General features: G+C 33.1%; 1 protein-coding gene across 2 annotated transcripts; it reads right to left on the bottom strand.

Moving 5' to 3' along the window:
• Positions 1-488: 488 nt before the first annotated feature.
• LOC141283131 (squalene synthase-like) lies at positions 489-18,929 on the bottom strand. 2 transcript variants are annotated; one of them, XM_073816406.1, is made up of 8 exons: positions 18,721-18,929; positions 13,707-13,804; positions 11,849-12,032; positions 10,415-10,543; positions 10,038-10,229; positions 9,572-9,748; positions 3,230-3,382; positions 489-3,148 (listed from the first exon to the last, which is right to left on the bottom strand). In XM_073816406.1, the coding sequence occupies exons 1-8, from the start codon at positions 18,817-18,819 to the stop codon at positions 2,924-2,926; spliced, it is 1,257 nt and encodes a 418-aa protein (XP_073672507.1). In that variant the 5' UTR covers positions 18,820-18,929; the 3' UTR covers positions 489-2,923. The 2 variants fall into 2 exon arrangements, with proteins under 2 accessions (XP_073672507.1, XP_073672506.1); XM_073816405.1 differs by lacking the exon at positions 18,721-18,929 and having other exon boundaries at positions 13,707-14,093.
• Between the last annotated feature and the right edge of the window lie 299 nt (positions 18,930-19,228).

The raw sequence follows: 19,228 nt of genomic DNA, 5'->3' as shown, positions 1-19,228 counted from the left end.
TTGCCAGGGTGTTGCTATGGTGTTATAGTTGCTAGAGAGTTGCTATTTTGATACATTGATCCAAGTGATTGCTAGAGTTTTGCTAAAATAATCTGGATGGTTGTCAGGGTGTTGCTAAGTGGTTGCTATGGTGTGATAGTTGCTGGATCATTGCTAGGATATTGCTGAGTGTTGTTACATTATTACAGATGATTGCTAGTGTTGCTATGGTAGCCTGGATGGTTGTCAGGGTGTTGTTAAGTGGTTTCTATGGTGTTACAGATTCTAAAGCATTGCTAGGATGTTGTTGAGTATTGTTACACTGTTTCAGGTGATTGCTAGAGTGTTGCTAAGGTCTTCAGGGTGGTTGCCAGAGTGTTATAGTTGGTGTTATATTTGCTAAAGCGTTGCTAGGATGTTGTTGAGTGTTGTTATAGTGTTCCAGGTGGTTGCTAGGGTGTTGCTAAGTTCCTAAAAGCTAACATACACATTCAATGAATCCAGTGAAATAGATTTTTACCATATTTATTATCTCTAAATGTATATACAAATCAAACTCCCACATTACATAGCAATGCTAATTAAACCGATCCTTTGATATGTACAAAGTTTTTGCTAGCTTTTCCACATAAAAGCTGAATATTAAGGGCACTTTACAGTCGTCTGCTGCAGTTCAAACATCAGATATTTGGTTCTTTACTTGGCAGTGACTAAATATTCAAACTGACCCAATGAAAATGGACCAATTCATGTGCAAAACCAGACTCTAATCCAGCGTTTCACAGTGTTGAGATGAGACCTGAACAACGCTAAACTACTTTGACATTTGCACACATATGTTCTGAAAACATACAACCTGAATTCACACGATGAGTGACAAACATCCAAACCACACGAGTGAATCTGATAAAACCAGTCAAGAACATGTCCGGGTCATTTTTACACCCCATAAAAAAAAAAAAAATTAAAAAAATAATAATAATATTTTTTGGGACGATTCAGAAGTTTGTGCAAAAGTGACATTGTTTTCATAATTATTATTTTTGTATTATTTTATATACACTTTTTAAATTTGTCTTATTTTATTCACAAAAATCTAATAACAGCAATGAGAAATTGTAATAAAAATAATGCAATAAAGCACTATAATGCATTATTTTCATTAAATAATTTCTTAGAGCTGATATTAGATTTTTTTTGTAAATAAAATAAAATCTAAAATAATTTATGTAATTATAATATTATTGTTTTTTGCATTGTGAAGCATTCTAGTATTATTATAATATATTTTAATATAATATATTAAATTTAAAAAATAATAATGGTCCAACAATTAGGCTTAATTTATTATTATTTTTTAATTTTAGGGTTAAATATGACTTAAACATGTTTTTGAATAATCAACCCAAAAAAACACCATGTTATGTACGGTTTTAAATGATCAGACTTCAACTGCTTGAAAGGCTGCGTAAAATTTAGAACTTTTACAAATTTCTGTCTAAATGACAGACTGGTTTTTTTTTTAATACTTGAACGAAAATGTATTTTTTTCCTGTGTGCTTGACGTTTAGGATGATTTGATGGAACAAAAACAGAAGATCAATGAAAAAACCTCAGCGTCATAGAAAATAACTTTAGAATAATTAACATTTGAGAGTCTCAAATGTACCTACATAAACATCCATTGAAGATGCAACAAAACTCGTCATCAGATCATATTTGACCACAAAAACAAAAAAAGAAAACTATAATTTTATATAATGAATTAGTTATATATCTATTTTTGTATTTTTACATAATACATACATAAAAACTAATTCAATATATAAAAAATTATAGTTTAAATTAGTTATCAATATAGTTTTAATATATAATATGCTCAAAAGTTTGATTTTTAATGTTTTTTAAAAACATTTCTTCTGCTCATCAAGGCTGCATTTATTTGATCAAAAATACAGAAAAAAAATCAGTAATATTGCAAAATGTTATTACAATATAAAATAATGGTTTTTAATGTAATATACCTTAAAATGTAATTTATTCCTGTGATGCAAAGCTGAATTTTCATCAGCCGTTACTCCTGTCTTAAGTGTTACATGATCCTTCAGAAATCAGGATCAAGAACAGTTGTGCTGCCAAATATTTTTTGCAACCTGTGATTCTTTTTTTCAGGATTCTATGATAACTAACAAGTTAAAAAGAACAGCATTTATTCAAAATATAAATCTTTTCTAACAATATAAATCTACGCTATCACTTTTTATTCATCTAACACATCTTTGGTGAATATAAGTACTAATTTCTTTCAAAAAAAAGAAAGAATACAAATCTCCTGACCCCAAACTTTTGAACAGTAGTGTATATTGTTAGAAAACCTTTCTATTTTAAATAAATGCTTAAATAAATTTTTAGCTTTTATTGATCAAAGAATCCTAAAAAAAATATCACAGGTTCCAAAAAAATATTAAGTAGCACAACTATTTTCGATCTTGATTTCTAAAGGATCATGTGACACTGAAGACTGGAGTAATGATGCTGAAAATTCAACATTGTATCACAGGAATAAATTACAATTTAAAATATATTCACATAGAAAACAGTTATTTTAAATTGAAATAATATTTCACATTAGAGTTTTTTCAGTATTTTTGATCAAATAAATGAGGCCTTGATGAAACTTTTGAGCAGCAGTGTGTGTGTACTGTATATATATATATATATATATATATATATATACACACACATATACTTTCATATATTTAGGAAATATAAAAAACTTTTTCATATTATTTTTTTTTATATGCATTTCTTATTATTTCCTCATTTGCTTATGTGGTGAAAATGATCTGAACAACTTTCAGTGAAATAGAAAAAACCTAAAAATCCCAAACTGGTGTCTTTCTCAACCGTTCTGGTTTGGCAGATTGAGTTTTCGGGAGTCGTCTCAGTGTCCCTGCATGTCTGCACCCCCTGGTGGCTGTCCGGCCGTAGCGTTCAGGTACTGCCAGCTGAGTGCCGCTAACAGCATGGCGGCCGAGACGTAGACCGGAGAGATGTGGTGCGCGCGAGACGACAACGCGGCTGGAGACAGGCTCTTCTCACGGATGACGTTCAGGATGAGCAGCGTCTTCTCACGGGACGGGTCTGTGACGGACACCTTCTGCAGGATCTTTGAGAGGAGGACAGGTTTAGGATTATCAGAGTAAATGACTCAAGTATGGAGGACTGTGAAACGTGTTTTAGGACACACCTCCTGACTGTACTGTGCGATGATGCTCTGGACGGCGCCCATGCTTGTGGCCTGCATCATGAGCGTCACCGCCTGACCCTTCCGGATCTTCACCACACCCTGAAACACCTGGGGATTGTTGTAACACGCCGACAGAGTCGCTATCGCCATCACCTGACCAGAGGAAGGACACCACCACAGTAACAGTCAACAACAGGAGAGCTTTCATCTTGGTATATAGTTTTATTAGTTGCTTTTTATTTATATTCAGTTTTTCTCAGGTCAGTTTTAGTCAATTTAGAAGTTCAACTTTAAACAAAAAAAAGATATTTTGACTTTGTAGGTGAAATAATATTTTTTTTATCCTATTTATTTTCATTTTGTTTGTTTCAATGATTTTGTTGTATATTTTAGTCATTTTTATTAGTTTTTGTTTCTTAATATAATTTTAATTTTTATCGATTTTTTTCAGTTTTAGTAATTTTAGTACTTTAAATGAAAATAACCATTTTTTATATTTTTAGTTTTTATACTTTCATTTTCATCTTAATATTAGTTAAAGTCTTAATAATTCTGCCTTCATAACTGATATAAAATAAGTGTTATATGTGACCCTGGACCACAAAACCAGTCATAAGGTTAAATTTTACAAAACTGAGATGTAAACATCACATGAAAGCTCAATAAATAAGCTTTCTATTGATGTATGGTTTGTTAGGATAGGACAATATTTGGCCGAGATACATCTATTTGAAAATCTGGAATCTGAGGGTGCAAAAAAATCTAAAGACTGAGAAAATCACCTTTAAAGTTGTCCAAATGAAGTTCTTAACAATGCATATTACTAATCAAAAATTACATTTTGATATTTTTATAGTAGGAATTTTACAAAAAATCTTAATGGAACATGATCTTTACTTAATTTCTAATGATTTTTGGCATAAAAGAAAAATCGATAATTTTGACCCATGCAATGTATTTTTGGCTATTGCTACAAATATACCCCAGCGACTTAAGACTGGTTTTGTGGTCCAGGGTCACACACATATATACATACATGGGCGACATTAGGGGGGGGCAAGGGGGGGCAGTTGCCCCCCCTGTGGTTAGTCATGGAATCCTCGACAGCCCCGCTGCAACTGCTTTAGCCAAGCTTAGGCTCGGTTGTACTTGGGAACTAGACGGTGCTATATAACCCTCAAACGAAAGCAAAGCAATTGAAGATCTGGCAAACTATCCAACGTGTTTTTGCAGCGTTGAGCAATGTAGCCAATCACAGACATATCTGTTGTTTCCGAACAATTAGAAACACTTGTCAGAATTCACTCACTGCTGAAAGCGCCTGATCGGTTTTTATTAAGTGCCGTTTTGTGCGCTCGTGAATCATCTTATGAGTGTAGACGCGATGTAAATAAAATATTAATTGTGTAGTTTACAGAGCTTTATTAATTATAACGGAATTTTGTGACATCTCTATGAACTTTTAGTGATAATAAGGGGAGCGTGCTTTGCACTTTCCAGGCTATAATCCATTTAGAATTTGTATGAAACTTTTGTTTTTCGGCACATGCAAGCTGATATGTTTTGGGAGTGACATTTGCATATTTACGCTGGGTTTATTCTCGAAATAACGGTGAAGCAATAGACGGGATAAAAATATATTTTCCCCTTCTCCCAAAACAACTTACTGTTTCAGCTATAAAATAGTTCAGTTTTGTATGTAATGGCAAAATGTTTATATTTAGTTTCGTTTTTTATTTACAGGGTTCTTACACCTTTTCCAAAGTAAAATTCAAGCACTTTTCAAGCACTTTCAAGGTACATTTTCAAGATTTTCCAGCACTGTGGCAAATTACATATTCACATACATGAGTTATAAATTTTAAATCAAATGTTATTGTGCTATTAAAAAACAACTGTCTAGATTGCATATAACATTGCCCCATATAAATAGTCAACATTCAATATACAAATTATATAATTTAAAATATATAATTTATATAATTTACTGAGTATCTGTAGTATTTTAAAAATAAAATTTAAAGGCTTTTTAAGACCTGCACAAATAAAAGTAATACTGTATGAGTGGAGTAGGGCAATGTCTATGGTAATACATTAATGACTGCTATAAAATGACTGTAAAAAAATATGATAAACTAAAATTATAAAACTTGAAAACTTTCTAAAACTTGAAGGATTTTCACAAATACATTTCACATTCCAGCCTAAAAGTACTAAAAGGTAGTCAAAAAGACACTATAAAATTAATAATAAAATTTAACTGGCCCAAATGAAAAAAGACCATATTTTAAACATTGAAAATATTTTTGATTGACATTTAGACTCCTACCTGATTTCCTATTCACAAATATCAAGGTATTTTTTTTCACTATTTTCACAGTGTATTACAGAATTTTTAAATATCAATTTAAGGCAATTTATGACCCTTTTTAAGAGCTGCACAGGTAAAATGAACACTGTAGTGGGGTTGAACAATGTACAGTAACATCAAGCCATAAAATGACATGATTTATAATTCAGATTTTCACAAGAACAAAACATCTTATACAATGGCATTTCATCCTTTATACCTTTAAAATTGATATATCAAGTATAATTTATTTAAAACATAAATATTACTGTCTCAATTGTTTAGATTTTTAGAAAGCACATAACTTTTACATTTACAACTCTTATGTGTTTGCTGCATAAAAACATGGGCCAATATTTGTAATAATCTTGCTAAACAGCTGAATATTCGCAAATTCATTCCCTGTCACGAGGGGGCGCTTTAGGAGCGCTGAAATATTACGGTTTCCTAGTAACGGCTGTAGACAAATCAGCATTAAAGCAGTTTTATCAGACATGAAATGAAAATGCCAACGACACGTTTCTGAGGACAGCCGGTTCCCTTCAGATACATTCATATAAAGACATCCGTGCCGCGTTTTGACTTTGAAACGTGCAGTGTGTATGTTTATTCAATATGATATCATTGCCTTTTGAAGTTTTATCCAGCCCTATCGCGATTCTCGTATATCCGTCCCTAACTCTTAAACTTATAATTAAGCCTTTTCTTATACTATTTAATACATTTAAAACTTTGTATGGCCTTAACTTTGATAAGGCTAAATTGATGAGTTTGTAATGACCCGCACGAGCCCTCTACTTTAAGATAGTCCGGTGAAACATTCTAGCAGCCCGACTGGAAAACACAATAGCCCCGGGACATCAGGCTGGCAATTTTGCGATCCCCAAATTCTCGTTTTAAACATAATTCTTATTTGTCGTTTTCATGCCATCGAGGACTGATGCAACAACCTCCTGATAACTGGCATGTTTTATCTAGCGCTCTGCTCCATCAGAGGGCGCGCATCAAGAAAGACCGGCAGATCACACTACAGCCTCACGTGCACACTTGAGCGGAGCTGTTTTTTTCTTTTCTTTCTTTTACATATTATAAGCATAACAAAAAATAACTATTAAGTATGAAAGCGAATTAATATGAAACCGATGCAACTGCATATTCAAGCACTTTCAAGCACTTCATCCAAAATCCAAGCATTTTTCAAACCTTGAAAACACTACATTAAAATTCAAGCATTTTCAAGGAATTCAAGCACCCGTACGAACCCTGTATTTAGCAAATTTAGAAAAACGCTTGGAGCATTTTTTATTCGTTAAATATATATATATTTACCGAACAGCGCCCAGCGGAAGACTGATCATACTGTTTGATCAGTTTGCCTTCTCAAATCATCACGACTTGCCTAAAATAAAATCTATAGATATAAAACAGTTCAAGTATAAAACAATGGTAGTTTAAACGTTACAGATAAATGTGCGCTATATGCGCATAGTTTGTGCAGAAAGTGGAAGCTAAAGCTTGCAGGACATCGAGGCACCAGCGTGATCACTTGCATTTTTTTCATTGGAAGCAATTTAAAATTATCCGTCATTTTTGCTCACAAAGTACAAGTAATACATCGAAAAAAAACGTTACAGCATTTTTATAAAATAAATAAAACAAAAATTATGTGCTTTCTGCCATCTGGTTCTTGAACAGGAGTGCTTAATAAAATGAAGCGAAATGCTTGCCTCACAGACATAATAAATACATTTATAGAAAGCTTTAAATTATTACTTAACGAAATAAAACAAATCAAAAGCACAAACTCTTTCATGTAATCCGTAAAGATGAATTTCTCTCTAAAGGCGCGTTCAAAAAGGAGATTGCCAGTCAGGATCTTTGCGACACTGACTCAGAATACACAAATTAATTAATAAATAATTCATTTATGTCCTTACTCTTTCCTCGACACATTCATTGTTATTTATTTTTGCCGGTGCTTGGGGCGAGCTTTAGCCTATTGTGTGCGCTTGAACGCGGATTCAGCTGCGCTAAAGCACACTAAACTGTGTCTGAGTCGGTCTCAAAAGTGAAAGCGAAAGTGAAGTTTCGTGTTGTTTCCACCAGCGCGGCATTTTTTTTTCTTCACCATAATTGATGGATGTCTAAATTATGAAAATAAGGAGAAGCCTAAAACAGGCACGATGCCGGCCTGGGTCTGAACTATGACGTGAAAATTGGCCCGAAGCCGTAGCCCTGGGCTGTAAAAAAAAGTCAGGGCCCATCGGCCCGGGCTGAAGTGCAGCGCTTTAATTGACTGCTTTGATGTGCTGCAATACCGTAGGGCACTGTTTTAATGCTTACATCTGATTTTTTTTTTCTTGCCCCCCCTGACTCAAGAGTCAAATGTCGCCCATGTATACATATATATATATATATATATATATATATGTTTCTTTTTTAGTTTCCTTTTAAATACTGTTTTGTTTTATTCTTTTTTTTAATGTTTTGTTCTTTTTATTTCAGTTTTAGTTTTAGTAAGTGAAGCACTTCAACTTAAACTTAAAAAAAAAATTCTACCTTTGTATTTATATTCTTAGTTTTTATATTTTCCATTTTCATCTTAATATTAAAGTCTTAATAATTCTGCCTTCATAACTGATATAAAATAAGTGTATATATATATATATATATATATATATATATATATATAAAACCATTTCAGGTGACTACCTCTTAAAGCTCATCAAGAGAAGGCCAAGAGTGTGCAAAACAGTAATCAAAGCAAAAGGTGGCTACTTTGAAGAACCTAGAATATGACATATTTTCAGTTGTTTCACACTTTTTTGTACTGTATATAATTCCACATGTGTTAATTCATAGTGTTGATGCCTTCAGTGTGAATCTACAATTTTCATAGTCATGAAAATAAAGAAAACTTTGGTTCAAAGGTGTGTCCAAGGTGTGTCCAAACTTTTGGTCTGTACTGTATATATATATAAATATTTTTCAATTTAAATATTGTTTTGTGTTTTATTCATTTTTTTTTAATGTTTCAGTTTTTATTCTTTTTATTTCATTTTTAGTTTTAGTAAATGTAGCGTTTCAACTTCAACTTTAAAAAAATTAAAATCCTACCTTTGTATTTATATTTTTAGTTTTTATATTTTCCATTTTCATCTTAATATTAGTTAAAGTATTAATATTTTTTTATATTGTAGTCGTTTTTATTAGTTTGTTTTTTAACATCTGTTTAGTTTATTACCTTTTTTCTGTTTTAGTTTTAGTAATTTTATTTAATAAACTAAACAATTAGAAATTCTCCTTCATTACTGAAATAAAATAAGTTAAGTTTAAGTTTTTTATATTCTATTTTTAAGTTGTTTTTATACATTTCTTCTTAATTTTGTTTAAAAAAAATTTTTCATTCATTTCATTATTTCATTTTCAGTTTTAGTAAAATGTAGCACTTCAACTTCAACTTTTAAAAAATGTAAAAAAAATTCTACTACTACTAAAAATTTCTTCTATTCTATTTTGAATTAGATTTTATTTGTATAATTTATGTTTTCATTTTAATTTTTGTTAAAGTTTAAGCAACTCAGTTGTGTTAATCATATTTATTAGTCGTAGTTTTATTTTTAAATTGTATGTTGAATTTTTATTTCTACTATATTTTCACAGCTAACTGAAATAAACTGGTTATATCACATTTCTAGTACTGTTTCTAATTTATGTAAGTCGTTTTGTTTTATTATATTTTATTGTCTGCACAGAAAAAAAGCGAAGCAGCATGGAATGTGCTTTTAAAACCATGTGTGCAATTTCTATAATCTGCACTCTTTTAGCACTAGCTAACTTTGTAATAAAAGATGCATTCTCACTACTATTGTGTGAGACCTAATCCCACTGAACGTGCTCTGGTGTTTGTAAGCGCCATTAAACTCCACCTAAACAGACCAAGGTTTGGTGTTCAGCAGGAACATTCAGCTAATGTCAGAAATAACTCAGACCTGAGGAATGGCACAGAAGTTGAAGACGCTCTGGTTGCGGAGGCGGGACAGGTACGCGATGACGTCCGGGACGTGGTGCAGAGCATCGGTCACCAGCAGGTTGAGGCAGGACAGGGCAGAGCTCAGGTGCTGAGGATGAGCGAAATCCTCCAGACGGGCCGCAAACTGACTCCAGGCCTGCAGCAGAAACACGCATAAGCATTTACACATGGATTATCATTTCAACAATGAAAGACGGCAAAGCTCTGGCAATCACAGCTGTTGATTTTGATACAGAATTTTTTTTTTTTTAATTTTAGCATGTTACTTTTCTTGTAAACAAATTCTGGTAAATAACTTTTGCTAAATATTCCTAAATGTTGTTTTAATAAGCTCATGACGGGACTCTCTAATTCACAGGTTTATTTTTTACAGTGTGGATGTTCATGGAAATGCATCAGGAACGAGACGAGAGCAGGGTTTGTACCTCCTGCGGCCAGAAGGCCCGTCCCTCTTGCTGGTCCTCCAAATAGTCTCTGATGATGTTGGTCTTCTGGAGGAACAGACCCATTGAGTTGGCCAGCTCTGTGTCCCGACCCACCTCAGGGTCCTCCAGTTGGGACGCCGAGAACAGACGGGACAGTCCGATCCCCACCAGACCCGCCACATAATGACAGTACTGAGAGCAAAACATACAGAGTGGACAGATGTTTACAACATTATGTCTCATGCAGAATGTCTGAAATGCTTTAAAATGCAATGAAAGCACTTGTGCGTCTCAGTTTGGTGAGTTATATGCATATAAATCTATGAGCAGATGGATAAATATCCAACCAGTGTGTCAAACACGCATGTAAAATTTACCTTGTCCCATTCCTTCATGGAAGAAACCTTCTTCTCTAGGAATTCAGCCATTCCTACACCCATCCGGTGACAAATATCTGTAATCACGTCCCGATACTCCTGGCCCAAATTCCTGAACTCCACTGAAATCTGAGGAAAACAGTACAAGAATGTGTATTAAATAAAAACAAACAAACAACAAAAAAATAATAAAAAAAATAAAAAAATAAACAACAGAAATTTCTAAAAGCAGACGTGCAATTAAAAATGCCTTATTTTACAACAGCAGCAAGCAACAAAATTAAGAATTAAATGAAGAATGAAGAAATAAAATTAAAAATTAAAAAATTCCAATGCTTCTTTGCTGTTTTAGTAAGTCTGACGAAACCTGAGCTTCATATATATTTTTTTCACCCCAAAATCAAAAAACAATTTTAAAAAATTACTAATTACTAAAACCTAAAATAAAATCTAAAACTTGAAGTAAAAGAAATTGTCATTACTTAAAATAAAATATACAAGAATTTTTTTTTTTAAAGTTAACAACAAAATAGACATTTTAAAAATATAAAATGATAAATTACTAATAAAACTGAATGAAATATTAACGTTATATGAGTTAATGATATCAGTAAAAAAAATTGTTTGATAAAAATGTTTGATAAAATGAAGGATTTTTCTTATTCAAAATGTAAATAATTAAAAGTATATAATTATTTAATGTTTAAGATGCTATGTTTTGTCTTATTTTATTTAAATGTTAAATGTTGATTTACAAAAATGCTGTTATTATAAAAATGTATTAAGAATTAAATATAATATATATATTTATTACTGTACTGAATATATATCACCTCTGAGAATTAATAATTATTTTTATGTTAAAAATGTATAATTAATTAATAATAAAACTGATATTGATATTACTAAAAGATATTACTAAATAATTCTAAAACATATATATATATATATATATATATATATATATATATATATATATATATATATATATACACACACACACACACACACACACACACACATAAATAAAATAAAAATTATAACAATATATTAAATATTTTTAATATCATCAAAATAATGCCAAAAAACCTAAATGGTTAATACAAAAAAATTCTAAAAATATGCTGCAAAAATGGGTTTTATTCTTTATGCAAAATACTATTAACTAATAACTTTTTTTTATATATTTCTTTATAAATAACAATTTACATTCCAGTAATTAGAGTGAAAATAATGAGAGTTATGTCCCAAAAATAAGTTTTAGTACAATTATTTGTTTCTTTACAGCAAGAATTTTGACGTAAAATGTGTTCAAATAAATAAATAAATAAATTAAGTCAATGCAAAAATTCCTAAAAATACACTTCATTCTCTTTTTACAAAATGCAATTCTTTAATATTTGCTTTAGTTGTGATGTGTTGTGTTGGACTAACCGTGGGGAAATCCGCCAGCACCTGCCGGTCTTTCTCTTTGCTCTCAGTGAAGCACCATTCGGGCTGATAGAGGAACGTGTGGAAGTCGTGCAGCAATGGGACCTTGGTCTCCAGCGGGATGCTCATGTCGTCCTCCACTGTGTCCAGAGCTCGCAGAACCAGGTAGAAAATACACACGGCATGCCTGAGTGAGAGAAGTTAACCATTTAACATCCACTGAATTAATAGACAACACAGAGTGAACAAACACAAGCTATATTCAGCAGCTGATATAAATACAACACAACATCCACGACCCTGCAGACCAAAAACAGTCTAGAAACATGCCGGACATGACCGACCCAATGTTTGCCATGAGTGTCTGTTTATATATATAAATATAAAATATAATATATATATATTTATTTATAAATAATAATTTACTTTTATTGTAATTTTTTTTGAATTAGGTTTTTATTTTAACTTCAGTTTAGGTTTTAGTAATTTTGTGGTTGTTTTTGTTTTGTTTTTTATGTCTATTTAATTTTTAGTAATTTTATTTTTAGCAATTTTTGTACTTTCACTTAAATTCTGCCTTTATAACTCACGTTTTCTTTTTTATATCCTTTTTTATGCTTTTATCCTTTTGTTTTTATTAGTTTTTGTTTTTTAAAAATGTCTGTTTATTTTCTATGAATTTTTATTTTAGTTTTAGTAATTTTAGTCTTTTGCAACTAAAATTTTTTTTTAAATTGATTTGTATATTTTCTGTTTTCATTTTAAATTTTGTTACAGTTTTAGTAATTTTGTTGTTTGACATGAGTGTCTGTTTATATATATATATATATATATATATATATATATAAACATCAGATTTCAGTAACTTCTATAATATACACTTCATCAAAGGGTATGCATTATATATATATATATATATATATATATATATACACACACCAGTCAAAAGGGTAATTTTTTGGAAATTGAGAGTTATACATCACCTGAAAGCTAATAAATAAGCTTTTCATTGATGTATGGTTTGTTAGGATAAGACAATATTTAGATGACATACAACCATTTGAAAATCTGGAATCTGAGGGTGCAAAATAATCAAAATATTGAGAAAATCGCCTTCAAAGTTGTCCAAATGAAGTTCTAAGCAATGCATACTACTAATCAAAAATTACATTTTGATATTTTTTTTGTACAAAATATATTTAAGGAACATGATTTTTACTTAATATCCTTAAGATTTTTGGCAAAATGCTAGATAACTTAAACACATTTCTATAACTTCTATATTTCTATATCTTCTAATAAACTACAGGAAGTTTCACCTTTGTATCATATATATTTACCTGCACATACACACACACACACACACACACACACACACACACACACACACACATGCATGCAAAATGACAGATTTGTATAACATTCAAGTTATATAATTTTAAAAACTATAAAAATCTGCTGTTTTGCACACACCCACACAAACATTTATTCCAAAATTGCATGCACTGAAGTATGTACTTACATAATGTGCATATAATTTATAGAATGTAAACGAATGTAGAATGTGACAGTGTATATAAGCTAGCAGGTTTGTTTTATTTGCATATTTGGTTAGCAAATACTTTGCAAATCTGTACGTTCCTCGCGTCGATGTGATCTCGAGCAACTTCTTAAGAAAGCGCATGTTCCTCAAGGTCATTTATATATAAACTCAAACCTTGCAAACAACTAAAGCACACTTAAATACGTCTAAAACGTGCATATGCTTCTCTAAAGTACTCGTGCACAGTGCAGCGCTTCTCCAAAGCTGTTGTTTACTGGCGGAGGTCACGCCTCTCCCGCAGCGCTCTGCAGATCTTACCGCAGCTCTCCGTCCAGGGCCTGGATCACCGCCGCGAAGCTCCGGCTGGTCTGGTTCAGATAGGCATAGCAGGTCCGCAGGGTTTCGCTCATGGAGTCCTGGCAGGAGAAACACACATACGCGGGGTGTCGGTGAGTCCGGAGCGGGTGAGGAGGACGGGCCATCAGCCGCCCTTCCTGCGCGCTCCGCCGCCCGCCAGTGAGCACTGATCGCGGGGAGCCGCGCAGGGAGAACGAGCGCTTGAGCACGGAGAACGACACGGCGCTCTTACCGCTGACTCCAGCCATGTGCGAACGAGCTCCTGCAACTCTTGCTTTTGTTTACAAGTGCAAAACTTTGTTTAAACTGTTTGTAAAGTTGTTCGCCTGAGGGGAAGTGAAACGCCCGTCGCTCCGCGGAGCGTCAGAGGGGCGCGTTTTTACGCGCAATGGCACGACTGAAATATCGGTAACCTGATATGTAAACAGATTATTAAAGCTATTCACCCCATATTGAGGCTTTATTATTGGCTGGGGTTTGACTCTCCTCCCCGCTTTAAACGATAAAACACGCAGTTTGCTAAGTACACACTACTAGTCGAGTCAAGTATGGACACGCCTACTCAAACTTGAGGACTTTTTTTTTTTTTTACACATTTTAAATTAACAGCTAAGTCTTTAGAAATATGTATGGGGAATATCTAGTGACCAAAACATCGAAATAAAATTAAAATAAAATAATAAAAATAAATCAAAACTTTATTAGATTATCCAAGCGTACGCTAGACACGTGTCGCTGTTTTCCTCTGCTATCTACTACAGTTTAAAAAATGTAAAAAGTAGACTTATAATGAAATTCACAAATGGGATTATCTTATTTTTTTATCTACAAATTTCACTGTAAGCCTTTAATTCAGTCACGTGTGTCTAAACGTTTGAATAGTAGTGTATAGACTTGTATTAAAACAATTACGCGCACATATTAAATCAAGTTGTTTTTATACAATCTAATATACAGGCTGATAATCGTTAAAATAGGTTATGCTAACCTTTTATATTAGCAATATTAGCAAAACAAAACAACAATAAACATTTAAGCACACAATTCATAACACAGTGCATTTTTAAATACTATAATGTAGATTTAAAAGCATATTTGTGAAATTAAACAAGACTGAAGAATGAAGGCCTATATTTCGTTTACATTTAAAGAAACACATGGAAAATAAAAGTATAAAGATGCAGCGACATCTAGTGGTACAGAGAACAAAATAATGTTCAAAGAACGTTTTGCATCTATCTATATCTATCAAACAAAATTGGTTTAACAACGTTCCCATTACGTTATGAAAATTATATTTATGAATGTTCTCTGAACTGTCAAAATTTCCAGTGTTTAAAAATGTTATCTTTATTATGTAAACGTTATGATAACATTCCATTTTATAATTTTGCAAACAAGGTTGCGTTTGAATGTTCTCTGAAACAACTTTTTTAAAAATGTATATAAAACAAACATCCAAAAACGTTTCTAAACAAAATCGTTCCTTGTTCCGATGTATAACTCATATCTAACGTTTTGAGAATATTATTAAACACTAGATAACTCTGAATGAACGTTCCATTAATGCTACTGTAAGAACGTTTGTTCAACGTTCCCTGTTAGATGGGTATCTATCTATTTATGAACAAATTTATGTTCTAAGAACGTTTTGCTAACGTTTCCATTAAGTTATGAAAACAATATTTCTGAATGTTCTCCTAACTGTCAAAATGTTTTAAAAACGTTTTATCTTGGTTATGCAAACGTTATGTAACATTCCATTTTAGAATTTTGTAAACGGCGGTCTTTTTAAATGTTCTCCGAAGATTCTAAAACAAGCGTTAACATTTTTTTGAATGTCAGACAAACATCCAACTAAATCGTTTCTGAACGATGTATATATAATGTTTTTGTGCTAACATTACGAGAACATTATTAAAGACTAGACAACTGAACCCTGATTGCACACGTACATCTAGGAGACATCTTTGGTTTGTGTAATATCAGATGTCAAATAGACGTCTATTAGATGTCTTTAAGATGTTTATGATTTAGAATGTATGTAAAATGTAAATCTGTCAGATGTTTGTTCACAGCAGATGCTTTCCAGATCAAGTGATCTTTAAAAGACATCTTGCAGACGTACCTGTATGGCAAGCCGTTTTATCCTAAAATATACTATGCTAAATATACTATACTATATTTTTTTGCTAGTAACAATTCCAATTAGAGAGCTCTCTAAATCAATTTTTACTAGTAATAATTCCAATTAGAGCTCTAATTCAGTTTTTACTAGTAATAATTCAGATTAGAGAGCACTTTAATTTAATTATTACTAGTATAAATGCAATTACAGAGCTCTATAATTCCATTTTTACTAGTAAAAAACCTCATTAAAGATATGTTTAATTGCAGAGCTCTGTAATCCAATTAAAGAGCTCTCTACTTCAGTTCTTACCACGAATAATTGAATTAGAGAGCTCTCTAAACTGATTTTTAGTAGTAAAAACTGAATTAGAGAGCTCTCTAATTAGAATTTTTACTAGTAAAAATTTATTTAGAGAGCTCTCTAATTAGAATTATTACTAGTAAAAATTGATTTAGAGAGCTTTCTGATTGTAATTGTTACTAGTAATAGTTCAGTTGTAGAGCTCTCTAATTTAAATTCTTACTAGTAAAAATTCTGTTGTAGAGCTCTCTATTTGAATTGTTACTAGTAAGAATTGAATTGGAGCGCTCTCAAATTGTAATTGTAACTAGTAAAAATTCATTTGTAGAGCTCTCTAATTGGCATTGTTACTAGCAGGATTTTAATTATAGAGCCAGTGGCGGCTCCTGACAAATATCTCTGGGGGGGCAACTGTTCCGATTTTGGCAAAGATAACCGCTTTAATGGGTAAAATGATAAAATTCAGATAGCCAACTTTACAGCATTACATTGCATTGTTTGATTTGGTTTCCCTGTTCCTAGATGGCAACATCAGGCATGAATTGTACAAACTGTACAGTATTTTGAATAGCTATATTAAATTTATCGCAATGGTCTCAAATACACTGAAACACTTCCACCATGGCCATCAAGAGACACATTGTCATCAACTAGTTAGCCCTCTAAGAGTAAAAAAAAAAAAAAAAAAAGCCATACTGCTTTACAATTAAAGACTTTTTATTTCTCATATTAAAACTGTAATTAATCAAATCTTTCCAGAACATATTCAGTATAAATTTGGCTGCCAATATGCAATCAATACAACTATTTAAAATTCAACATTTGGAGAATACAACATATAACATACAAGGCCGTAACCAGGGTTTGAAAATTAGTGAGGTGTTAAGAATTGTGCTATAATAACACCCACAAATGCACTACATATAGCCTAAACTTCAAAATAGACAGACATGTAGATGATTGTGAAAGATTTTTTATTCAGTATAATGTTTTACATGGAAAGTTCGTTTTTTTTTTTTAGCTGAGGGAATTTTTATTTTATAACAAGTTATAAAAATAACGTTAGAATAATGACACTGACATAAAACTAACGTTCAACTTTCCACTTTATAAACGTCCCAAAGTGTCACACTAAATTGGACAAACGAGTCAAAAAACACGTATAATAGGTGGATCTGGCAACAAACGGAGGCTGCTGCACCCGCGCTCTCACTCAACGCGTTCTCAAGCCCCTATCACTGCGCTAGCTTCTCGTAGCAACATGGATTGCAAACACTCATGTGATATGAGGTGGTTTAAACGGCTAAATAATCATTCTAAGAGCTTGACATTTTATTTTTGAATATAAAAAATGACCGAGGTCCGGACCTCGGTGACCTCATAGCTGGCTACGGCCGCGATAACATAAACAATTCACCATTTAATAACACACATCACTTGTATTGAAATTTTGCTCGCTTCTCTTTTAAGCAGGCAAAGTGATCAATTACCCTCTCATTAAAATCAGGCATGTTCCTCATAAGTTCCCTCTCCATTGAAAGCATGGCCAATGCATTCAGACGTCTCGCTACACGCGTGCGTGCTGTACATCTTCGAGCACGCATCAGTGCGTATTACGAAATCACGTTGGGGCGAGCCCTCCCGGTGCCCATTGAAATGCATTGTAGGGTTCAAAATTTGAAAAAAAAAATCTCACAATATAACTCTATGAGACCGGCTGGGGCGATTTTCAATCTGACTGAGATCGCCCCAAGGGGGCGGGGTTTTAGGTTTGAAAGTGACATTCAGGCTGTTGATTGTACAGTAATATGCAGACTAGGACTAGCAAAATAAGAGTCTTTTTCTCCTCTCTTTTTTCGTGTGGCTCAAGGAGGGCGATGCACTATCGCCCACCATGGGCCAGCCGCCCCTGTATAGAGCTCTCTAACTGAATTGCTACTAGTAAAAATGCAATTACGACGAGTAACGCTTAGTACTTTTTAGGCTAAAACGGCTTGCCATATTCGTGTGCTATCTGGGAATGAACGTTCTGTTAATGTCACTGAAAGCACGTTTGTTCAGAACTTTGAGAGTTCTTAGTCAAAGTTCTGAGAACGTTCCCTTTCAGATGGGTATCTATCTATCTATCTATCGTTCTGTCGTTCTGTCAGTGAGTGTGAGGAGTGTGTTTATCGGTGTGGATGTGGATTAGCTGTCAAACATGCGCAGAGCATCATCACCCCAGTCTGACCCTCCAGTCGTCAAAGCTCATTATATAAGACGAATCCTTGGTTCTCCTTTCTGTTAAAACTAACCTTCCCCTCCAGTCCAGGATTAAATCAAATCCATTTGATGCTGACACTCTCTTTATGTCCTGCTTGCTGAAAAATAATAGTCATGTAGCATCTTTAGATGCAAAACTCTATCAGATGCAACTTTATTTAATCTCTGTTTAAGTGCTGCATAATGCATAATGACAGACAAATGCAAAACATATATTGTGCTTGGACATACACGCACATTGAATGAATATTACAGATGAACGTTTAAAATGCATTTACTTACATAATCCAGTTTAGGCATGACAGAACGACAGCCTGCTATTTTGTATTTAAATAGGTTGATTATTTCTTCCGGGTGTCCTAGAGACTTGAGGATGTCCATTTTGCCCCCGTGTGTTTGTGAGGACGCTTTTCTGTACAGGTGAGCTGAAATTCACGCGCTGCTATTTCCATTCAAACTCTATAGAGATCCAGGGCAGCATCAGCTAACCTGCGCAGCGACAATCCCTCACTCACACGATCGACTGACTCCTCTGATTGGCCGAGGCGTCATGGTCATAGAGGGCGTCGGCCAATGAGCGGCGAGAGCGGCTGGTGTGATGGCCCGCCCAGCAACAAGTAGGATGGACAGAAAGCTATGGAAGGCGGTAATTGGTCAGGCTGGAGATGACGTTGAGAGGTATTACCAACACCGGGATGGTGGAAATACAAAGTAAAGGAATCACCTCAGCTGCGTATTAGAGCTGAAACATTAAAATAAATAACTGTAAGACTAATATAGTGTTATATAA

Source organism: Garra rufa, chromosome 13 (assembly GCF_049309525.1).
Source record: "Garra rufa chromosome 13, GarRuf1.0, whole genome shotgun sequence".
Lineage (NCBI taxonomy): Eukaryota > Metazoa > Chordata > Actinopteri > Cypriniformes > Cyprinidae > Garra > Garra rufa.
Note: the sequence above shows the minus strand (reverse complement) of the source record. Positions and strands in the feature narration are given on the sequence as shown.